Here is a 17,768-nt window from a genome sequence, read left to right on the forward strand (position 1 = left end):
ACCAGGGAAGCCCTAGAAAATAAGACTTTCTACAATGTGAACATTGGGAAATTTCAGACACTACCAGGTTTTACTTAATAAGTAATTGCTGAATTTATAAAATTTAATAAGTTTAATAAAAAACACACTACTGATATACATGAGGCTCAAATTTGCCAATAGCCTTTTTTAAATTAAAATCTATCCTCCATCTGTGACACTATGAGTGAATTATATATGTAATATAATATAACACAAAAATGAATTGTATATATAGGAAGCACATACACTATCTCTACATGACACAGACAAGGTTACTTATTAAAATATTGGAGCATACTACAACTTCTATATCACATTCATGTGTGTGCACGTGTATGCAGACTGAGAGGCAAGGGATTTGTTTGCTCATAGCCCCACATACATGCCTATGCTGTTAGTAACAGCATATCTTATCAACATTGATAGAAGTACATAAACTTAGAAAACAGGTTTACATATAGTTTGTTAAATATCCATTTATAGGTTAACATATTTCCAGGCAAGTAGTTTTAAATAAAGAATGCAGAGACAAACTGTGATTAAAACAGCAAAAAATAGAATATGTGGAGGTGACTGGTTGGTTTATTTATGGATCAGTTAAGATTCTTACCAGGAATTATGTTACACTGTGATGATAAAAGCATATACTAGAACAGGAAGCATTCATATACTGCAAAAGTACAAAAATAATGTGGACATTTGTTGAGTTGACGAACCCTCATTAATAATGAATCTTTATTTTAATATTGAAGCTGTGTGTGTTTAAGTAGTTGTTAAGTGTTGACATGAACTTAATTTTCTAAATAAAAGCATATTACTGGTAACATAAGGTTCGAGTGTGATAGTAACGCTTTTGTTATTAAAATCTATTCTATCAAAAAAACAAACAACCTAATCCAAAAATGGGCAGGACTTAAATAGACATTTCTCCAGAGAAGATATACAGATTGCCAACAAACACATGACAGGATGCTCCACATCACTAATCATTAGAGAAATGCAATCAAAACCACAATGAGGTAGCACCTCACACTGGTCAGAATGGCCATCATCAAAAAGTCTACGAACAATAAATGCTGGAGAGGGTATGGAGAAAAGGGAACCCTCTTGCACTGTTGGTGGGAATGTAAATTGATACAGCCACTATGAAGAACAGTATGGAGGTTCCTTTAAAAACTAAAAATAGTACTACCATACGACCCAGCAATCTCACTACTGGGCATATACCCTGAGAAAACCATAATTCAAAAAGAATCATGTACCACAATGTTCATTGCAGCACTATTTACAATAGCCAGGACATGGAAGCAACCTAAGTGTCCACTGACAGATGAATTGATAAAGAAGATGTGGCACATATATACAATGGAATATTAGTCAGCCATAAAAAGAAACAAAATTGAGTTATTAGTAGTGAGGTGGATGGACCTAGAGTCTGTCATACAGAGTGAAGTAAGTCAGAAAGAGAAAAACAAGTACCGTATGCTAACATGTATATATGGAATCTAAAAAAAAAAAAGGTTCTGATGAACCTAGGGGCAGGACAGGAATAAAAATGCAGATGTAGAGAATGGACTTGAGGACACTGGGAGGGGAAGGGTAAGCTGGGATGAAGTGAGAGAGTGGCATGGACATATATACACTACCAAACGTAAAATAGATAGCCAGTGGTAAGCAGCTGCATAGCACAGGGAGATCAGCTCAGTGCTTTGTGACCACCTAGAGGGGTGGGATAGGGAGGGTGGGAGGGAGACGCAAGAGGGAGGGGATATAGGGATATATGTATATGTATAGCTGATTCACTTTGTTATAAAGCAGAAAGTAACACACCATTGTAAAGCAATTTTACTCCAATAAAGATGTTAAAAAAAAATGACTTCAGTTAGATATCTCTTAATAGGTGAATCAAAAGACCTTGCAAGTACTCACCAATAGCTAAATTTCATTGAGTTTTCTCAGTTTTTATCTTTCTTAACATCTCTACAATTTTGATATTGTTGACCACCTCTTCTTGCTATAAATCCTTCTTGGATTTCTTTGTCATCCCACTCCAAGCACACTGGTTCCTGTCCTAGGCTTCCTACCTCATGTCCATTTGGCTCTTCCCTAAATGAGAATGTTTCCTCACTGTTCTATTCTTGGCCTGCTTTTCTTTCTTTACATTCCTTTACTCCTGTGTCATCTTCACATTGAATGTAGATAATTGCTTCTGTGTAGGAAGCTCTTAAGTGTTCATCTTTTGTCCTGGACTCTCACTGGGGTTTCATTCCTTAATTTCTAACTATTTCCAGACAAATTACACTGTGTCCTGGATATTTCCCCCTAGATTTCAAATCTCATGGAATCAAGCGAAAACTGAACTCCTTATCATCTCCTATAAAAGCAATGCCTCATTTTTATATTTCAGCTATTAGGAATGACAAAATCTTGGAATTATTTTATTTATCTTATCCACTATAGTTAGTTTCCAAGGCTCATAAATTCTCCGTTTCATCCATGCCTTTCTATTCGTTTAAATTGCCGTGACCTAGTTGAGATCCATAGTTGCCACCTGCTTTAATCTCAGCAATGACGTCCTGGTGCTCTCTAACTCTGTAGAGAGTGACACCCCACTCCATCCTGGTCAGTGCCTCCTATCTGTATGTTTCAGGTTATTTGCATTAACAGATAGGTTGGGTAGAGTAGGCAAGACAGAGTGACAGCGACTGGCCTTAGAACTGCACATTGAGGTGGCTTAGGCTCTGGGAAAGGGCTTCACAGAAGCGGCAACACACACAGGGTCACACAGCCTCCAATGCAGCCAGAGAGGCAAAGAATTCATATCTGGGAGGTCTTTCCAATCCTGTCTAAGGCTCAGGAATGGAGATGCTGCACTGAACAAAGGAGGGGAGTGGTATCATGTGCTATCATGTGGCCCCTGTGCACAGGACCATTAAGAGCAGACCCCAGCACTTCATCTGAGAAGCCTGTCTTCTGCACCTTCATCTTGACCCACGTCGCACTTCACTGCCTGACCAGTTCTTGACTAACCTTGATCCTTGGACTCATTACATATTTATAGACTGACAGTTGCTGCCAGTCCTGACACTTAATCTGATCTCTGGCCCTGAGTCTGGCTTCTTTCCTCACCCACAGTTTGCATTTACTCCCTTTGATGATACTGCTTTCCTCTCTCAGCCAAACATCTCCCTGGGCACAGACTCAGCTGCAGGCCCTGACTCAGCTCTCCGCAGAAAGAGATATATACAGAACTGTTAATTAGATATAAGATTGTTAGGTAATGAAAGAGAGAAAAGAGAGCTCTAAACTATTTCGGAGGTAGTTATTCCAGGAAGTGGATATAACCCCAAGGATTGAGCGAGCAAAGGGACAGACTTGGAAACTTAAGAGGAGTCCTCGAGATGAAACACGGACCTCTGAGGAGGCTGTGTCTCCAAGTTGGGAGAAACATACTTAAGAGGAGGAACGATGAGGTTGTTTCTGATGTCTCTGTGATGGTGAGATGATACTGATTCTGCAAGTTGCGGAAAATGCAAGGCAGATTCAGGTGCTGCTGTTGGCTGAAGAAGGGTTGCTGGGGTGACAAAACAAAAGGAAGTAGCCGGGCAGCTTCATGGGGAGCAAGTCTCTTCTTCCCCTTCCAGCCCCTCTAGGGACCCCTTTTGGCAAAACCTAAATAGGAGCCAGCTGCCAGTGCCCAATGTGGTTTGCAATGTGCCCCAGCATCATAGAGCTGCAAATTGAAGGGTAGGTTTGGAGCTGATTGGCAATAATTCAATACCGGGCAGGTATGCCTTTTTTTCCTTCCACAAATATGTGAGTGTCTACCTTGTTCTAGGCACAGAGGATAGAACAATGAACAAAACAATAATAATATTTTCTCCTTGAGTAGCTTACATTATATTATATTACATTATATTATTACATTATAATGAGAAAAGATAGGTGGACAAAAAATAAGTTAAAACCATAGCATGTCAGGTGGTAAGTGCTCTGAGGACAGGTAAAGCAGGGAAGGTGATAGGAGAGCTGAGGGGTGGGAAAGGCAGGTATCAAGGTTAACCAGGCTGTTCAAGGAAGGGCTGAGAAAATGACACAGAGTAAACAAAGATGGAGGGACTGAGTCACGCAAATATGTGAGGAAAGAGCTTCTAAATAAGGGTAGGGTGGAGGGGAAGGCCGATTGTGTAGGGCCTTATCTGCCATCAGAAGGGGCGCGGCCATTACCATGGTGATATGGGCAGCATATTAGCAACTTTGGAGCACAGAAGTTACATGATCTCATATGTTTTTGAAGGATCCTTCTGGGTGCTCTTTTGAAATTAGATTCTCCTCCCTGGATTCATCTTGGCCCAGCCATCAGGAACCTAATTCTGGGTCTAGAGTCTGGCCTTCCAAATGCATCCTTTTTGTCTCTCTGTACCTGCCTTTCATAGGACTGCAGGGGCGCCCAGCCGAGGTTCAGCTGCCTCTTCTCCTGGGCCTGCAACTTCACTCCACAATCACGGTCTCTGTTTTTTGTACCCTCTGAATAGCCTCTCCTCCAGTTGGTCTCGGTATATTAACCTACTTCTCTGGTGGTATGCTCAGCCTTGTGAGAGTTGGGGGTGGCTTCTTATCCAACATTTGTTCATTCTTTCAACAAATATGTACTGAAAACCTACTATGTGACAAGTACTCGTGTACTGAGGATAAGACAGTGAACTAGATACATCGGTGCCCTGTTCTAGAGGTAGCAGTGATGGAGGAGACAAAAATTTTTAAAACCTGTAAAGAAGATAATTTCAGAGAGTGATAAATGACATGAAGATAACAAGTTGGCTATGACAGAGTATGACCGGCTGGCTACTGGAGACTGAAAGGTCAGGGAAGGCCTCTGATTAGGCCTTAGATATTTGAGCAGAAACCTGAATGATAAGCAGTCAGCCATGTGAAAATCTGGTGTCAGCAAACACTGATGGGCGTCAGCATTTGGGAGTCCTCTTAATCTGGGAAGTGGTCTGTCATTTGAGATATTTAGAGCCAGAGGAATGTGCTTGAAAATCCCTTATCGTACATCTCTCTCTCTCTCTCTCTCTCTCCCTCTCTCTCTCTCTCTCTCTCTCTCTCTCTAGTATTTTACTGGGACCACAGAGTAATTGATATTTTAATGCTTTCTGATAAGGCATCACATTCAGATACTTTTCCTTCTCAAATATATGAACTAAAATATTACCTGCCATATCAGTAAACAAAGGATGTTGCAACCATCAAGCCATCACATTACAGCCACCCAGGTGGTGAGCCCTGAGGGAACTCAGGATGGAGACAAAGGGGCTGTCCCCTGCCAAGTCCATCTAGCAGTCAGCTGCTGCAGCTATCCCCTGACGGTGCACCCTGAGGAAACTCAGGGTGAGAAAACACAGGATACTGACCCCAGATAGCTGAGGTGCATATCAAAGGAATGATTTTAGTGAGCCCAGACTCCTGCATCTTCCCATACATAGAAAAGTGCTAAATTCCTTAACTTGAGATAGTTACTTTTCTTTTATTAACAGTAATCTTTTGATGTTCTGACTACTTGGTCTTTTGTTGCAAAAACTCCTATATATACTGGCTCTCCCCCTTGCCTCTTTGGAACAGTTTCTTAGTATTATCTGAGATGCTGTGTCCCAGGTCTTGAAGTCCTCAGAATGTCTGTCGAATTCTTAACTTTTAGGTTGTGCACTTTTTTTTCAGTCAACAAATATTTTACCAAGTATCCTGTGTAGGGATATTAAAGCACCACGTGGAATCTCTTAACTCAGGCTCATCTGATCCTCAGGTGTATCCCTTATTGGAACCCAAATTAGCAGAGACTTTTAAAATATTGTTTCAAGATAATTATATTGATACATTCATAGAAAGTTGCAAAAATATTTCAAGGAGTTCCCACATGCCATTCACCCACTGCTCCCCAAAGGTAACATCCTGCAATACCAAAACCAGGAAATAAATATATGGGTACCATTCATGGTACCAGTGTTTATTCAGATTTCACCAGTTTTATGTGCACTCATTTGTGTGTGTGTGTATAGTTTTATGCAATTATATGTAATCACTACCACAATCAAGATGCAGAAGTGTTCCAAAAACATAAGGTCCTTTCCTTCTATCCATTTGTAGCCACACCTATCCCTCCACCCCATACCTAACCCTTGGCAACTTCTAATCTGTTCTCTATTTCTATAATTTTGTTATTTCAAGAATTTTTTATAAATGGAATCATAGTGTTCACTCAGCTTAATTCTCCTGAGATCCATCCAAGTTGTTGCATGTATCAATAGTTTATTCCTTTCATTGCTGAGTAGTATTCCATGGCATGGGTGTACAACATAGTTTGTTTAACCATTCATCTGTAGGAAAACATTTGGGTTGTTTCCAGTTTTTGACCATCATGAATAAAGCTGCTATGAACATTCATGTACGAGTTTTTGTGTGAACACATATTTCCCTTTCTCTGGGATAAATGTCCAGGAGCATAATTGCTAGTTCAGATGGTAGGTGCATATTTATTTTATTATTATTTTTTAGAAACTGCTAAACTGTTTTCCAGAGTGACTATGCCATCTCACTTTCCCACCACTGATGCATAAATGATCCAGTTTCTCCACATCCTCACTAACATTTTGAGTTATCACTTATTCTTTTTATAGCCATTCTGATAGGTATGTGGTGGTAGATTATTTTTGGTTTTACCCATTTCCCCGATGGCTAATGATGTTGAGCATATTTTTCATGTGCTTATCTGCCACCTGTATATCCTTTTCAGGAAATGTCTGTTCATGTCTTTTGGCTGACTTTCGAGAATTCACATATGTTTGTATATCAATTCTCCACCAAGATTGGGACCTTGCTTACAAACTTCAGTTGGCTGTAATTCTAGGAAGAGCAATTCATCCATGTGCATATGCAGTTTCCCGAAGCATCACAAAAGAATATCCACTATAATGACATTTCCAGTACACCCCTCTTCACCAGTTTAGAAGAATAAATTAAATTTACATCTTCCTTTTTTTTAATGTTCCAAGTATACAGCATATAGTTGAATGTAATGAAACTCAGTCTCCTTGGTTCAAAATCTCCAAAGCTGATTTGTTTTAGACTAAAAGCATTTCAATCAGTATGAGTAAGAGAAGTGTTATTATATTTGGTTCGTAGTTATCTTCTTACTTTATTTAGACAGATTTCTTATTTAGGGAAAAAGATACATGCTCACTGTAAAAAAAATTTTTTTAAGCTTGAAAGAACAGAGAAAATACATATTATCCAAAGTCTCATTGTCTAGGTAGAGATAATCACCGTTAACATTTGGTGAGCATACATCTAGATTTCTTTCTGTATATATATTCTCTGCATACTTAAAACACATCCACAATTTATATAATTGATATATTATTCTGCACCTTGTTTCTCATAAGTGTATATCACTGACGTCTTTCCATATTAGTATAGGTCTTCATCATTTTTAAAACTTGTATAGTAACTCATTGTGTGTGTGTTTACTTAACCATGTTCCCTATAACAGACATTTAGATTGTTTCTAATTTTTTGCTATTATAAGCAATGTTTTAATGAATGTGCTTGTGGGATAGCTTGTTGAATATTTATAATTATTTTCTTAGAGTAAATCTCAAGAAGTGGGATTGCTGAGCTAAGTCATATGCACATGTATGTGTACATATATATATATGTCAGTTTGTACATGTTTACAAACTGCCTTTTAGAACGATTGTGTTGATTTAAATTTTCACATACACTACCTGGGTAAGGTTCTTGTAAATTTCTCAATCTTTTCCTTGTGTCTCCCTTCTAACAAATTTCTCTCTTTTATTTTTTTCTTAAGGATTGGAACACATATATCCAAATAACTTTTGGTCGTTTATAATTTTTAAACTGTTAACTGAGATAGGAGTGCAGGGCTTTATGAGGCTAGGTCAGGAAAAGTCCTGTAGAATGGCCATCTTCTAGACCTTTCCTCCAAGAAACCTTTCAGGAATGTGGTGTACTTCAATGGCTTTGTTATCTGAACATCTAGCTTAGTTCCACAATACTGACCTCACATGGGGAATGATAAGGTCAAGCAGCATGGCAATGACATTTACTTGTGGACAGAGGAATTACAATTAGGAGGAAAAAAAGATGTCCAAGATTACTACCAGTATACCCAAACTTCAAAGATAGAAAGCTGTAGTATGTAGACTAAACACAATATAGCAAGCCCTACTTACAAAGTTAGAGATTTATTGCACGGTTGGATGATATTGCAGTTTGGGGTCACTCAAACGCTGTTTTTTTTTTTTTTTCGTTTGATCAAACAATGAAGTATAGCATTTTAATTAGTATCTGGAGGAAAAAAAACCTTCCACTGGCACATTCCCAAATTTGAAACTTCAACAACTTGGTAGTCCTTGGGCTTATTTTTCAAGGTTCAACAGATAATTGGTTTAATGGTTTAATAAGTATACCTATCTTTTATATGATGACATTAATACTCTTTTGCTTACAAACTTCCTCAGACGGATTAAGCAACAGGAGGACTGTACCTTTTAGTAATTAGGAAACGTGTTCATGATACAGCCCCTAACACTAGATAAGAATTCAGTTACAACATGTGTCTTCTTTTTTATTTCCAACAGTTTCTCAGAATTTTTCTCATTGTTCTCTTTAGCAAATAAAAGCTGATACTTCTGAAATTTCAGCAGCATACTCTCACTCACCCAATTCCACAGTATTTTCATGGATTGTAGAAAACTAGTGTGAAGTGTTTGCAAGATACTTAAAGCATATTTTTGGAGTGAGTTCTAGAAGTTCCTGTACTTTAAACTTATGGTGCTAGATATAACAGTGGAATTTTCTAGCTACTGCATACCTGGCTTCTTATTAATAATAGCACAGTAGCAAAATACCTGATTATAGAAAGCTTTTCCTTTTTCTAGGCATTTTGGCTTCTATTAATTTCTCTGTTCAGGTGTTCTGAGGTGGATTTCCAATGTCATTAGCCAAATGAAAGAGGAGCAGGTGGGATGGTGGAGTGGAGTCAGCCAGAAGTAACAGGTTCCATCTGTTTCTGCAGAAAATTAGTTGTGTCACCTTGGACGAATCTCTAGCATTGCAGCTTCATGATCTTAAAGACCAAGAGATTGAATTGTGACATAATAAAGGCCCTTCAAATATGAGATTATATAAAAATAATTCATAAACTCATGTAAATATAAGATTTTACACTGTATTTGCCAGGCATTCTACTTGCAAAGGAAAACCTTTAAACCTTAAAAAATCTGGATGACTATACACAAAATGCGCTAAAATGATACAAGAGTTAATAGAACTACACCCCTACATCTTAAATCCTTAAGAGGGTTATTAATTATAGTTCTCCAAACTTCACATCCAGCGTCTCTGTGACCTCAGGCCTTTGGCCCTATTTCTATATAAGGCCAAACGCGGGGGTGGGAGAGGGTCTGAAAGCGCTCTAATTTTTGTTTAAGGTTAGCCATTCTGTGCAAGCTCAGGGGTATCTAAGTATTTTTTAGAAGGCGCTCCGCAGCTTCCGGACCAGTTGACTCTCTAAAGGATGAAAGGCGGCTCCGTCTACATAACTTGACCAAAAAAGAGCGTGATCTCAGATGCAGGGAAGGGGGCGTGGAATTACAACCCAGAGTTTACTCTTTACTTCCCTCCCTGGATTTGCAGCCCGGGAAGTTAAGACACCAACGGCGCGTCCTCGCCAAGCGCTCGGAGGACCGGGCGGGGCAGTTACAGGCACCGAGACACTCAGGGTGGTCGGACCCAGGAAGCCGGCAACGCCCGGGCTCTGCCTGTACCTGCGAACCTGTAATAATAAGTGGGTGCTCCCTGGGACCCCCTCGTGACGCCTCCAGCCTAACAGGAAAAAGTCTAGAATCGGACGCCTGCTTTATTTAGGTTTAGGACCTTACTCCCACCCCCACCCCCGCGTGGGGGCGTGTCTCCTCGGTTAGGGGCGGGGCGTTCCCGGCCCGGAGTAACCGCTGCGACCCCTGGCGCCCAGTCCTTGTCTCCACTCCCGGCTCCGGACTGCCGGTGGGGGAGGGGTAGTAAAACGCCTGGCAACTCCAGGTACCCGTCCCGTTGCCAGGCGATGGGGGGAGGAGGAGGGGCTGAGGAGAAAGAGGCGCGGCGCTCGGCCCGACAGGGGCTCGCGTAGGAGAGGCGGCCGCGCAGCCGCCCTACCACTCTTCGAGGCCTGGCGCTCCGACCCAACCCTGGAGCCTGAGCTGCGCATGCGTCGCGCGAGCGGCCGCCTCCGCCTCTAGTAGGGCTCGCGGCGGGGCTGAGCGTCCGGCTCCGCGGTCGGAGCCGCCCAGGAGCCGGGGAACCGAGCGGTCTCGTCAGAAGGGCGCGGGAGGGCAGGCGCAGGAAGAAGGAGCGCCGCGTCCACCGCGGCTGAGAAAAATGGTGTTCGAGTCGGTGGTCGTGGACGTGTTGAACCGGTTCTTGGGGGACTATGTGGTGAACCTGGACAAGTCCCAGCTCAATCTGGGCATCTGGGCAGGTAACGAGACCGCCGCTGCCCCTCCATCTCGCCTCCTTCCCGGGATTCCGTTGCCGGAGCCCGGCCCTGCCTTCGTAGGGCCTTGGGCCCCTCGCTGCCACCTGCCGCCGCCCTCGTTGGGGTCAGATTACATAGAACCGGGCGGCAGTTGCTGGGCCTCCGCCGGCAAGTTATTTTTTTGGCCGGAGGGGAGTGGGGTCTCGGGTGCGGGATGAAAAGGGCCCCCTTTTTCCGCTGAGGGGACCCGCAGTGGACTCCAGGGGTCTGGAGTTCACATTCCACAGAGGCGCCCTTTTCTGCCTCTCGCGGTCCGGTTTCAGCTGTGCTGGGCGAGGGGCGGCCACGAGACACACCTGGACTTGGTCTGGTCCCTGTCATTTTTCCCCCCTTGGGTTGCGACGGAGGCCCCGGGCAGCCCACGGAGTGTCGCACGCCGCCTCGCACGTGAAAGCAAGGCGCTGTGACCGAAGACGCCCTCTTCCTTCCTCGCCCAGTCTCCGGGTACCGCTAAACCGTGCTGGTTTCTCGGCTCCCCTTTCCGGCCTCACCACCTGGAGTCCCGGTGGCTCGCCTGGGTTCGGCTGATAACACAGAGCGAAAACTCCTGGGAAGAATTACTCGAACGGTTGGTTGTGTGTTTTCAATTCACGACCTGGCCCAGCAGGGTGTCACGCTTGTTAAGGCTTTGGGGTTTTGTGGGTCACAGTGAGTTACTGAATTTTTTAAGAAACTAGGTGCGCTGTGCAGCATCTCAGACCTACGAAAGACGGGAATGAACCTGTCCTTAGGTTGCTGAGATGGTGAAGGACCGACGCTTTACTTTGTGTCCGTTTATTCTGGTGCGCTTCCTTATTTGGAGTTTCATTTTTAGTGCTTCCACTGTTTTTGTATTATACCTTTATCTATTTTAAATACCCATTAGAAATTAGATTCCTTTTCTTTATGAAATGCGTCTCCCAGGCCAAAGCTAGAGTTAATTTTTGTGTGTGAGTAGTATATTGTTTCTTTTTTTTTTTTTAATTTTACTGTTCTTGAATATGCCCCTGCAGCCTTCTTCTAAAGTACTTATATATCTTAGTATTTCTCCTTTATGAAATAGTGTAAGTAGATAATTTAGTTTGATAAAGAAAACCTCTTGTTACTACCGTTGGCATCTAGTACCTTGATAGAGAGTGGGACTACAAGAGCTAAGGACATAAATGCTAGCTCATCACTCTGACTAGTACCAGAAATTTGCAGATGGTTTAATCTGTGTTGCTTCTCATTTGCAAAATAAAAATGATAAAACTGGTCTCCACCTACCTCATTAGGAAGCCTTGAGAACATTGTGTGGTGCTTTGACCTATAGTGGAAAATGGCTTCTACATTCAAGGTGGAGGTTTGTGTGGAGTGTGATTTATCAACGGATTTGTTCATTTAAAATTTGCATACACTATATTCATTCTTGTGATGTACAGTTCTGTCAGTCTTGACAAATGCAGGGAAGCAAGTATCCACCACCACAATCCTGATACAGCAAAATTACACGAAGACCTCAAAATTTCCTCTGCTGCCCCTTTGTAGTCTCCCACCCAACCCCCATCCCTTCTCCTGGCAACCCCTGATCTGTTTCCATCCCTACAGTTTTGCCGTTTCTAGAGTGCCATATAAACGGAATTATGTGGTATGTAGCTTTTGGGGTCTGATTTCTTAATTTCACTCCTTTCACTTATACAAATGAATTTGAGAGGCATCCATGTGTTGCATGCATCAGTATTTCATTCCTATATTTTTGAGTAATATTTTATTGTATCCATGTCCTGTAAATGTTTATCCGTTCACCAGTTCAGGGACATTTCAGTTGTTGGTGATTATGAATAGAGCTACTATAAACATTCATGTATACGTTTTTGTGTGGACATAAATTTTTATTTCTTTTTGGGATTTCGAGGTTCCATGGTAAGGGAATACTTAATTTATATGAAACTGTGGAACTGCTTTTCAAATGGCTATACCATTTTGCTATCTCACTAGCATTGTATGGGTGTTTAGTTGCTCTACACTCTCACTAGCACTTAGTATTGTCATTTAAAACACTTTTTTTTAGCTTTTCTAATAGGTAAATAGTGGTAAAGCATTGTGGTTTTAATTTGTATTTCCTTAGTGATTAAGGGTGTTGAGCATCTTTTCATGTTATTCCTTGCTGTTTGTATATTTCTGTTGGTGAAATGTCTGTTCAAATCTTACTCATTTTAAATTGGATTATTTTTCTGTTGAGATTTAATTCACATACCATTAAATTCACCCTTTTAAAATGTACAATTCAGTGTTTTAGTATAGCCACAAAATAGTGCAACTGTCACCACTATCTAATTCCGGAACATTTTCAACGCTCCAAAAATAAATCTCATACCTATAAACAGTCAATACAGATTTATCCCCCCCCCTTCCTCTGGCAACCACTAATCTACTTTCTGTCTTCTGTGGATTTGCCAATTCTGGACATTTCATTTAAATGGAATCACAGGGGCTTCCCTGGTGGCGCAGTGGTTAAGAATCCGCTTGCCAGTGCAGGGGACACGGGTTCGATCCCTGGTCTGGGAGGATCCCACACGCCACGGAGCAGTTAAGCCCGTGTGCCACAACTACTGAGCCTGCACTCTAGAGCTTGCGAGCCACAACTACTGAAGCCCACGCGCCTAGAGCCTGTGCTTTGCAGCAAGAGAAGCCACTGCAATGACAAGTCCACGCACCACAACGAAGAGTAGCCCCTGCTTCCCGCGAGTAGAGAAAGCCCACGCACAGCAACAAAGACCCAACGCAGCCAAAAATAAATAAACAAAATAAAAAAATAAATAAGTGGAATCACAATATACATGGCCTCTTTTTCTGGCTTCCTTCCCTTAATCTTATATTTTCAAGTTTCGTTTATATTGTAGCGTGTATCAGTATTTCATTCTTTTTTGTGACTAATATTCCATTATATGGATATAACTCATTTTGTTTATCCATTCATCAGTTGATGGACATTTAAGTTATTATTTTTCCTTTTATGAGTAATGCTGCTGTGAACATTCATGTACAAGTTTTTCGTGACCATATATTTTAAATGCTCTTGGGTGTATACCTAGAAGTGGAATTTCTGAGTCATATGTTAACTTTTTTAGACTTTTTAAGGAACTCCAAACTCTGTTCCAAAGTGTTTTCTTATTGTTGAGTATTGAAAGTTCTTTAAATATTATGAATACAAGTCCTTTGTAAGATAACGTGATTTAAAAATACTTTCTCCCAGTCTTTTCCAGGTCTGTCTTTTGCAAAATAAAAGTTTAAAATTTTGATCAATTCCAGTTTATCAAAAAATTTTTATGTCATGTTTTCTTAAAAATTAATTATTTATTTATTTTTGGCTGTGTTGGGTCTTCATTGCAGTGCATGGGCTTCTCATCGCGGTGGCTTCTCTTGTTATGGAGCACTGGCTCTAGGTGCGTGGGCTTCAGTAGTTGTGGCTCGAAGGCTGTAGAGCACAGGCTCAGCAGTTGTGGCACATGGGCTTAGTTGCTCCACAGCTTGTGGGATCTTCCCAGACCAGGGCTCGAACCTGTGTCCTCTACATTGGCAGGCAGATTCTCAACCACTGCACCACCAGAGAAGTCCCAATGTCATGCTTTTTATGAGTCAGTTGTATCTGTGAAATCTTTTCCTAACCCAAAGTCACAAAGATTTTCTCTTATGTTTTATTCCAGAAGTTTTATAATTTTATATTTTACATTTTTGTAAATGTAAAATTTCTGATCCTTTTTTGTATAAAGTGCAGTATAGGTTGAAGGTTGGGGTTCCTTTGTTTGCATGTCGATACAAATGTCCAATTTTTCTAGCACGAGTTGCTTAAAAGAATATCCTTTCTCCATCGAATTATCTTTGAACGTTTGTAAAAAAAATCAGTAGACTTTATATTTTGTGGGTTTATTTTTGAATTGTATCTGTTTCAACGATCTGTGTGTCCATCTGTTCACCTATACCATGCTTATCTTGATAACTGTCACTTTATAGTGTCTTGAACTCAGGTAGTGTGATCCCTCTAATTTTGGTGTTCACCACATTTTAAAAATAATGTGTCAGTGTTTTATGTATCAAAGTTGGTTACATTTTGTTAAATGAAGCTTTGAATAATAGCTAGAATTTAAAAAAATTCTTGGAGAATTTAAAAAGCAATAGTTTTTTGATAAACTTAGAGGATTAAAAAATTCTTTGAAAATTTCAATAATAGAAGCTAGATGCTACATAGGAAAAATGTTAAGATGATGGGCTTAATATTTTATGGTCTAATATCAGAAGGATCTATTAGTTTTAAATGTATGGTTTTGCTAGGTTTCTGTGTAATAATCCAGCCAATTTCACTATTGGCATATGAATAGTATGAATTAGTATACAGGAGTTAAATGGATGGTTTCATATCTAATAATGGAAAATTTGTTTCAGAGATGGCTCTTTGGAAATTAGAATTCATTTTTCCATAGAAACATTGTTATATATGAATGGAGTTTACAAAAACTAATTATAATGCAGCAGAACAGTGCTACTATACTGGGTCCTGTACAGTATGTAGACTGAGTGCCAGAAGCATCTATTTGTGGAAGGAGAAAGACGAATTGAGTTTTTTCTCAAACTCTTGGCAAATTCTGATGTTGATAAAGTATACTTTTTATACAGTGTTATTTACACCCTTCCACCCTTCCTATGTATCATCTATTTAGGGAGGTGGTAGTATTGATACTTCATAGACTTCATCTGAAGTTCGCCTCCCTACTTTGCTAAACCATCTAGCATTTAATATTTCCTTCAAGAGCTAGGCTGCATCAGAATCAGTCATACATGCTTGTTAGAAATACAGATTTTTTTGGAACCACTTCCCAGATATTATAATTCATTTATCTAGAGTAGGACACCAAAAAAGTTTTTTTTTAAACAAATGACCCAGGGGATTGTGACGTACAACTGGGTGCATTTGAAGAGCACTTTCAGGGCAAAAATACTAGAAATTCAGGGGCAGAAGTAATAGTAAGTGTGGCTTGTATGATAGAATTATCATTTGTAACATAGAGCGTACCTCTTAATGTTATAGTTTTCCTTCTCACTTTCTCTTTGTTTGCTCCAGAATTACAGTACTTGGGCAAATTAAAAAATTTTGTTATGTCTGACATCTTTATGTAACATTAGAAACTCAGATTTCTTCTTCTTTTTTTTAAACTAACTTGCATATTCTGTTTTTGAAATGTTAATCTCTCAGTTTTCTCTTTATATATAGTCTTATATTCAGTGGCCTCTTAATGCATACCCCCAGTATAACAGTAACTCTATAGGAAGATGAAGATTCAGCCAGGGCACAGTTCCTGATTTTAAGAAGTCATTCTTCTGTGATAGGAATATACTGGGAAACCAAATAAATGATTGTCTAGTGGAATTACCAATTAAATATTGGTTTTTCTTTTATGTTCTTGTTACCGAACCAAATTTCCGTCTGCTTGCTGGCATGCAGTAAAGTCAATCTACTGACACCGGATTGTGGTAAAAGAAAGTGCAGCATTTATTGCAGGGCACCAAGCAAGGAGTCCAGGGCAGCTAGTGCTTAAAAGACATGAACTCTCCAAAGGCTTTCAGGGAAAGGTTTATGAAGACAGGGTGAGAGAGGGATTTGTGGGGTATGTGAACAGCTCGTGGACATTCTTCTGATTGGTTGGTGGTGAGGTTATTGAGAGTCAGCATCATCAACCTGGAGGTTCCAACCAGTCTGGGGTCTCTGTGGTTGCGGGCAGCATACAGTTAACTTCTTCCACCTGGTGGGGGTTTCAGTATCTGCAAAACAGCTCAAAGGACATGACTCAGAATATTATCTATAGCCCTTGAGGAGGAACTAAAAGTCCTTGACTTTGTTAATGGCTAACTATTATTATTTTGTCTTGCTTGACTGTTTTCCTTTCTTTCTGCATTTTCTCACTTCTCTGATTAAATTTATTCTTTGACTAAAGTTTTTCTACAGACAAAAGGCAGGCGGAGGACATGGGTGGGTGTCTATCCTGGGAAGGCCTCATAGGGTCCTGCTTGGTTACATTCTAAGATACTTTCATAAAACTTTAGAGTTGAAAGGGAACATTTTATTATGACAGGTAGTCAAACATACATCAGTGTTACAAGATTTTACAGTCTATATCCATATACCCACAATCTAGATTCTACCATTAATTGGATATTAACAGTTTTATTGAGGTATAATTGACATATAGTAAAATGCACATATTTAAAGTCTACAATTTGATAAATCTTAACATATGTGTTCACCTAGGAAATCATCATCATGATCAAGCTAATGAACATATCCATCATGCCCAAAAGTTTGCTTGCCCACACCCCCAGAGACATCCATTATTACTACTTTTTCTACCGTACATACCTCTATTTCTGGTATGCTGAGAGGTTCTGTTCAAGAATGTGTGTTGGATTTTGTAAAGTGATTTTTCTGCATCTACTGATATGATCATAGGATTTTTCTATGAGCCATAGGATTGCATTGATTTTTGAATGTGAAACAAGGCTTTAACGCCTGGAATTAATCCCACTTCACCATAATCTTATTATTTTTATACATTTTTGGATTCAATTTTCTGATATTTTATTGAAGATTTTTGCATCTGTGTTCATGAAAGGTATTGGTCAATAGTTTTTCTTTCTTGTAATATTTTCATCTGGTTTTGGTATTAGGGTAATACTGACCTCATAGATGAGTTAGAAATGTTCATATGTTATCTGGAAGAGATTGTAAGGAATTAGTGTCATTTTTTCCTTAAATATTTGGTAGAACATTAGTGAAACCATCTGGGCATTATGCTTTCAGTTTTGAAAGATTATTATTGATTCAGTTTCTTTTATAGATATAGGCCTATTTAGATGATTTTCTCTTGTATGTGTTTTTGTAGAGTGTATTTTTCAAGGAATTGGTGCATTTCATCTAAGTTATAACATTTGTGGGTGTGCTTATAATATTTCTTTAGTAACCTTTTAATGTCCGTGGGATCAGTAGTGATGGCCCTTCCTTTCATTTCTGATATTAGTAATTTATGTCTTTTCTCTTTCTTCTTAGTTAACATGGCTAGAGAGTTACCAGTTTTATTGATCTTTTCAAAGAACCAGCTTTTGGTTTCATTGAAATGTCTATTGA

General features: G+C 39.9%; 1 protein-coding gene across 3 annotated transcripts in view; it reads left to right on the plus strand.

Moving 5' to 3' along the window:
- Window positions 1-10,338: 10,338 nt before the first annotated feature.
- Window positions 10,339-17,768, plus strand: part of VPS13A (vacuolar protein sorting 13 homolog A) — a 259,530-nt gene continuing 252,100 nt past the window's right edge. For 2 of the 3 annotated variants that reach the window (XM_036854831.1, XM_036854832.1), the window contains exon 1: window positions 10,339-10,576. In XM_036854831.1, the coding sequence (XP_036710726.1) occupies window positions 10,477-10,576 (100 nt within the window). In that variant the 5' untranslated portion in view covers window positions 10,339-10,476. The remainder of the gene's footprint in view (window positions 10,577-17,768) is intronic. The other variant, XM_036854830.1, reaches the window with a different exon arrangement.

The sequence above is a fragment of the Balaenoptera musculus genome, chromosome 6 (genome assembly GCF_009873245.2).
Source record: "Balaenoptera musculus isolate JJ_BM4_2016_0621 chromosome 6, mBalMus1.pri.v3, whole genome shotgun sequence".
Lineage (NCBI taxonomy): Eukaryota > Metazoa > Chordata > Mammalia > Artiodactyla > Balaenopteridae > Balaenoptera > Balaenoptera musculus.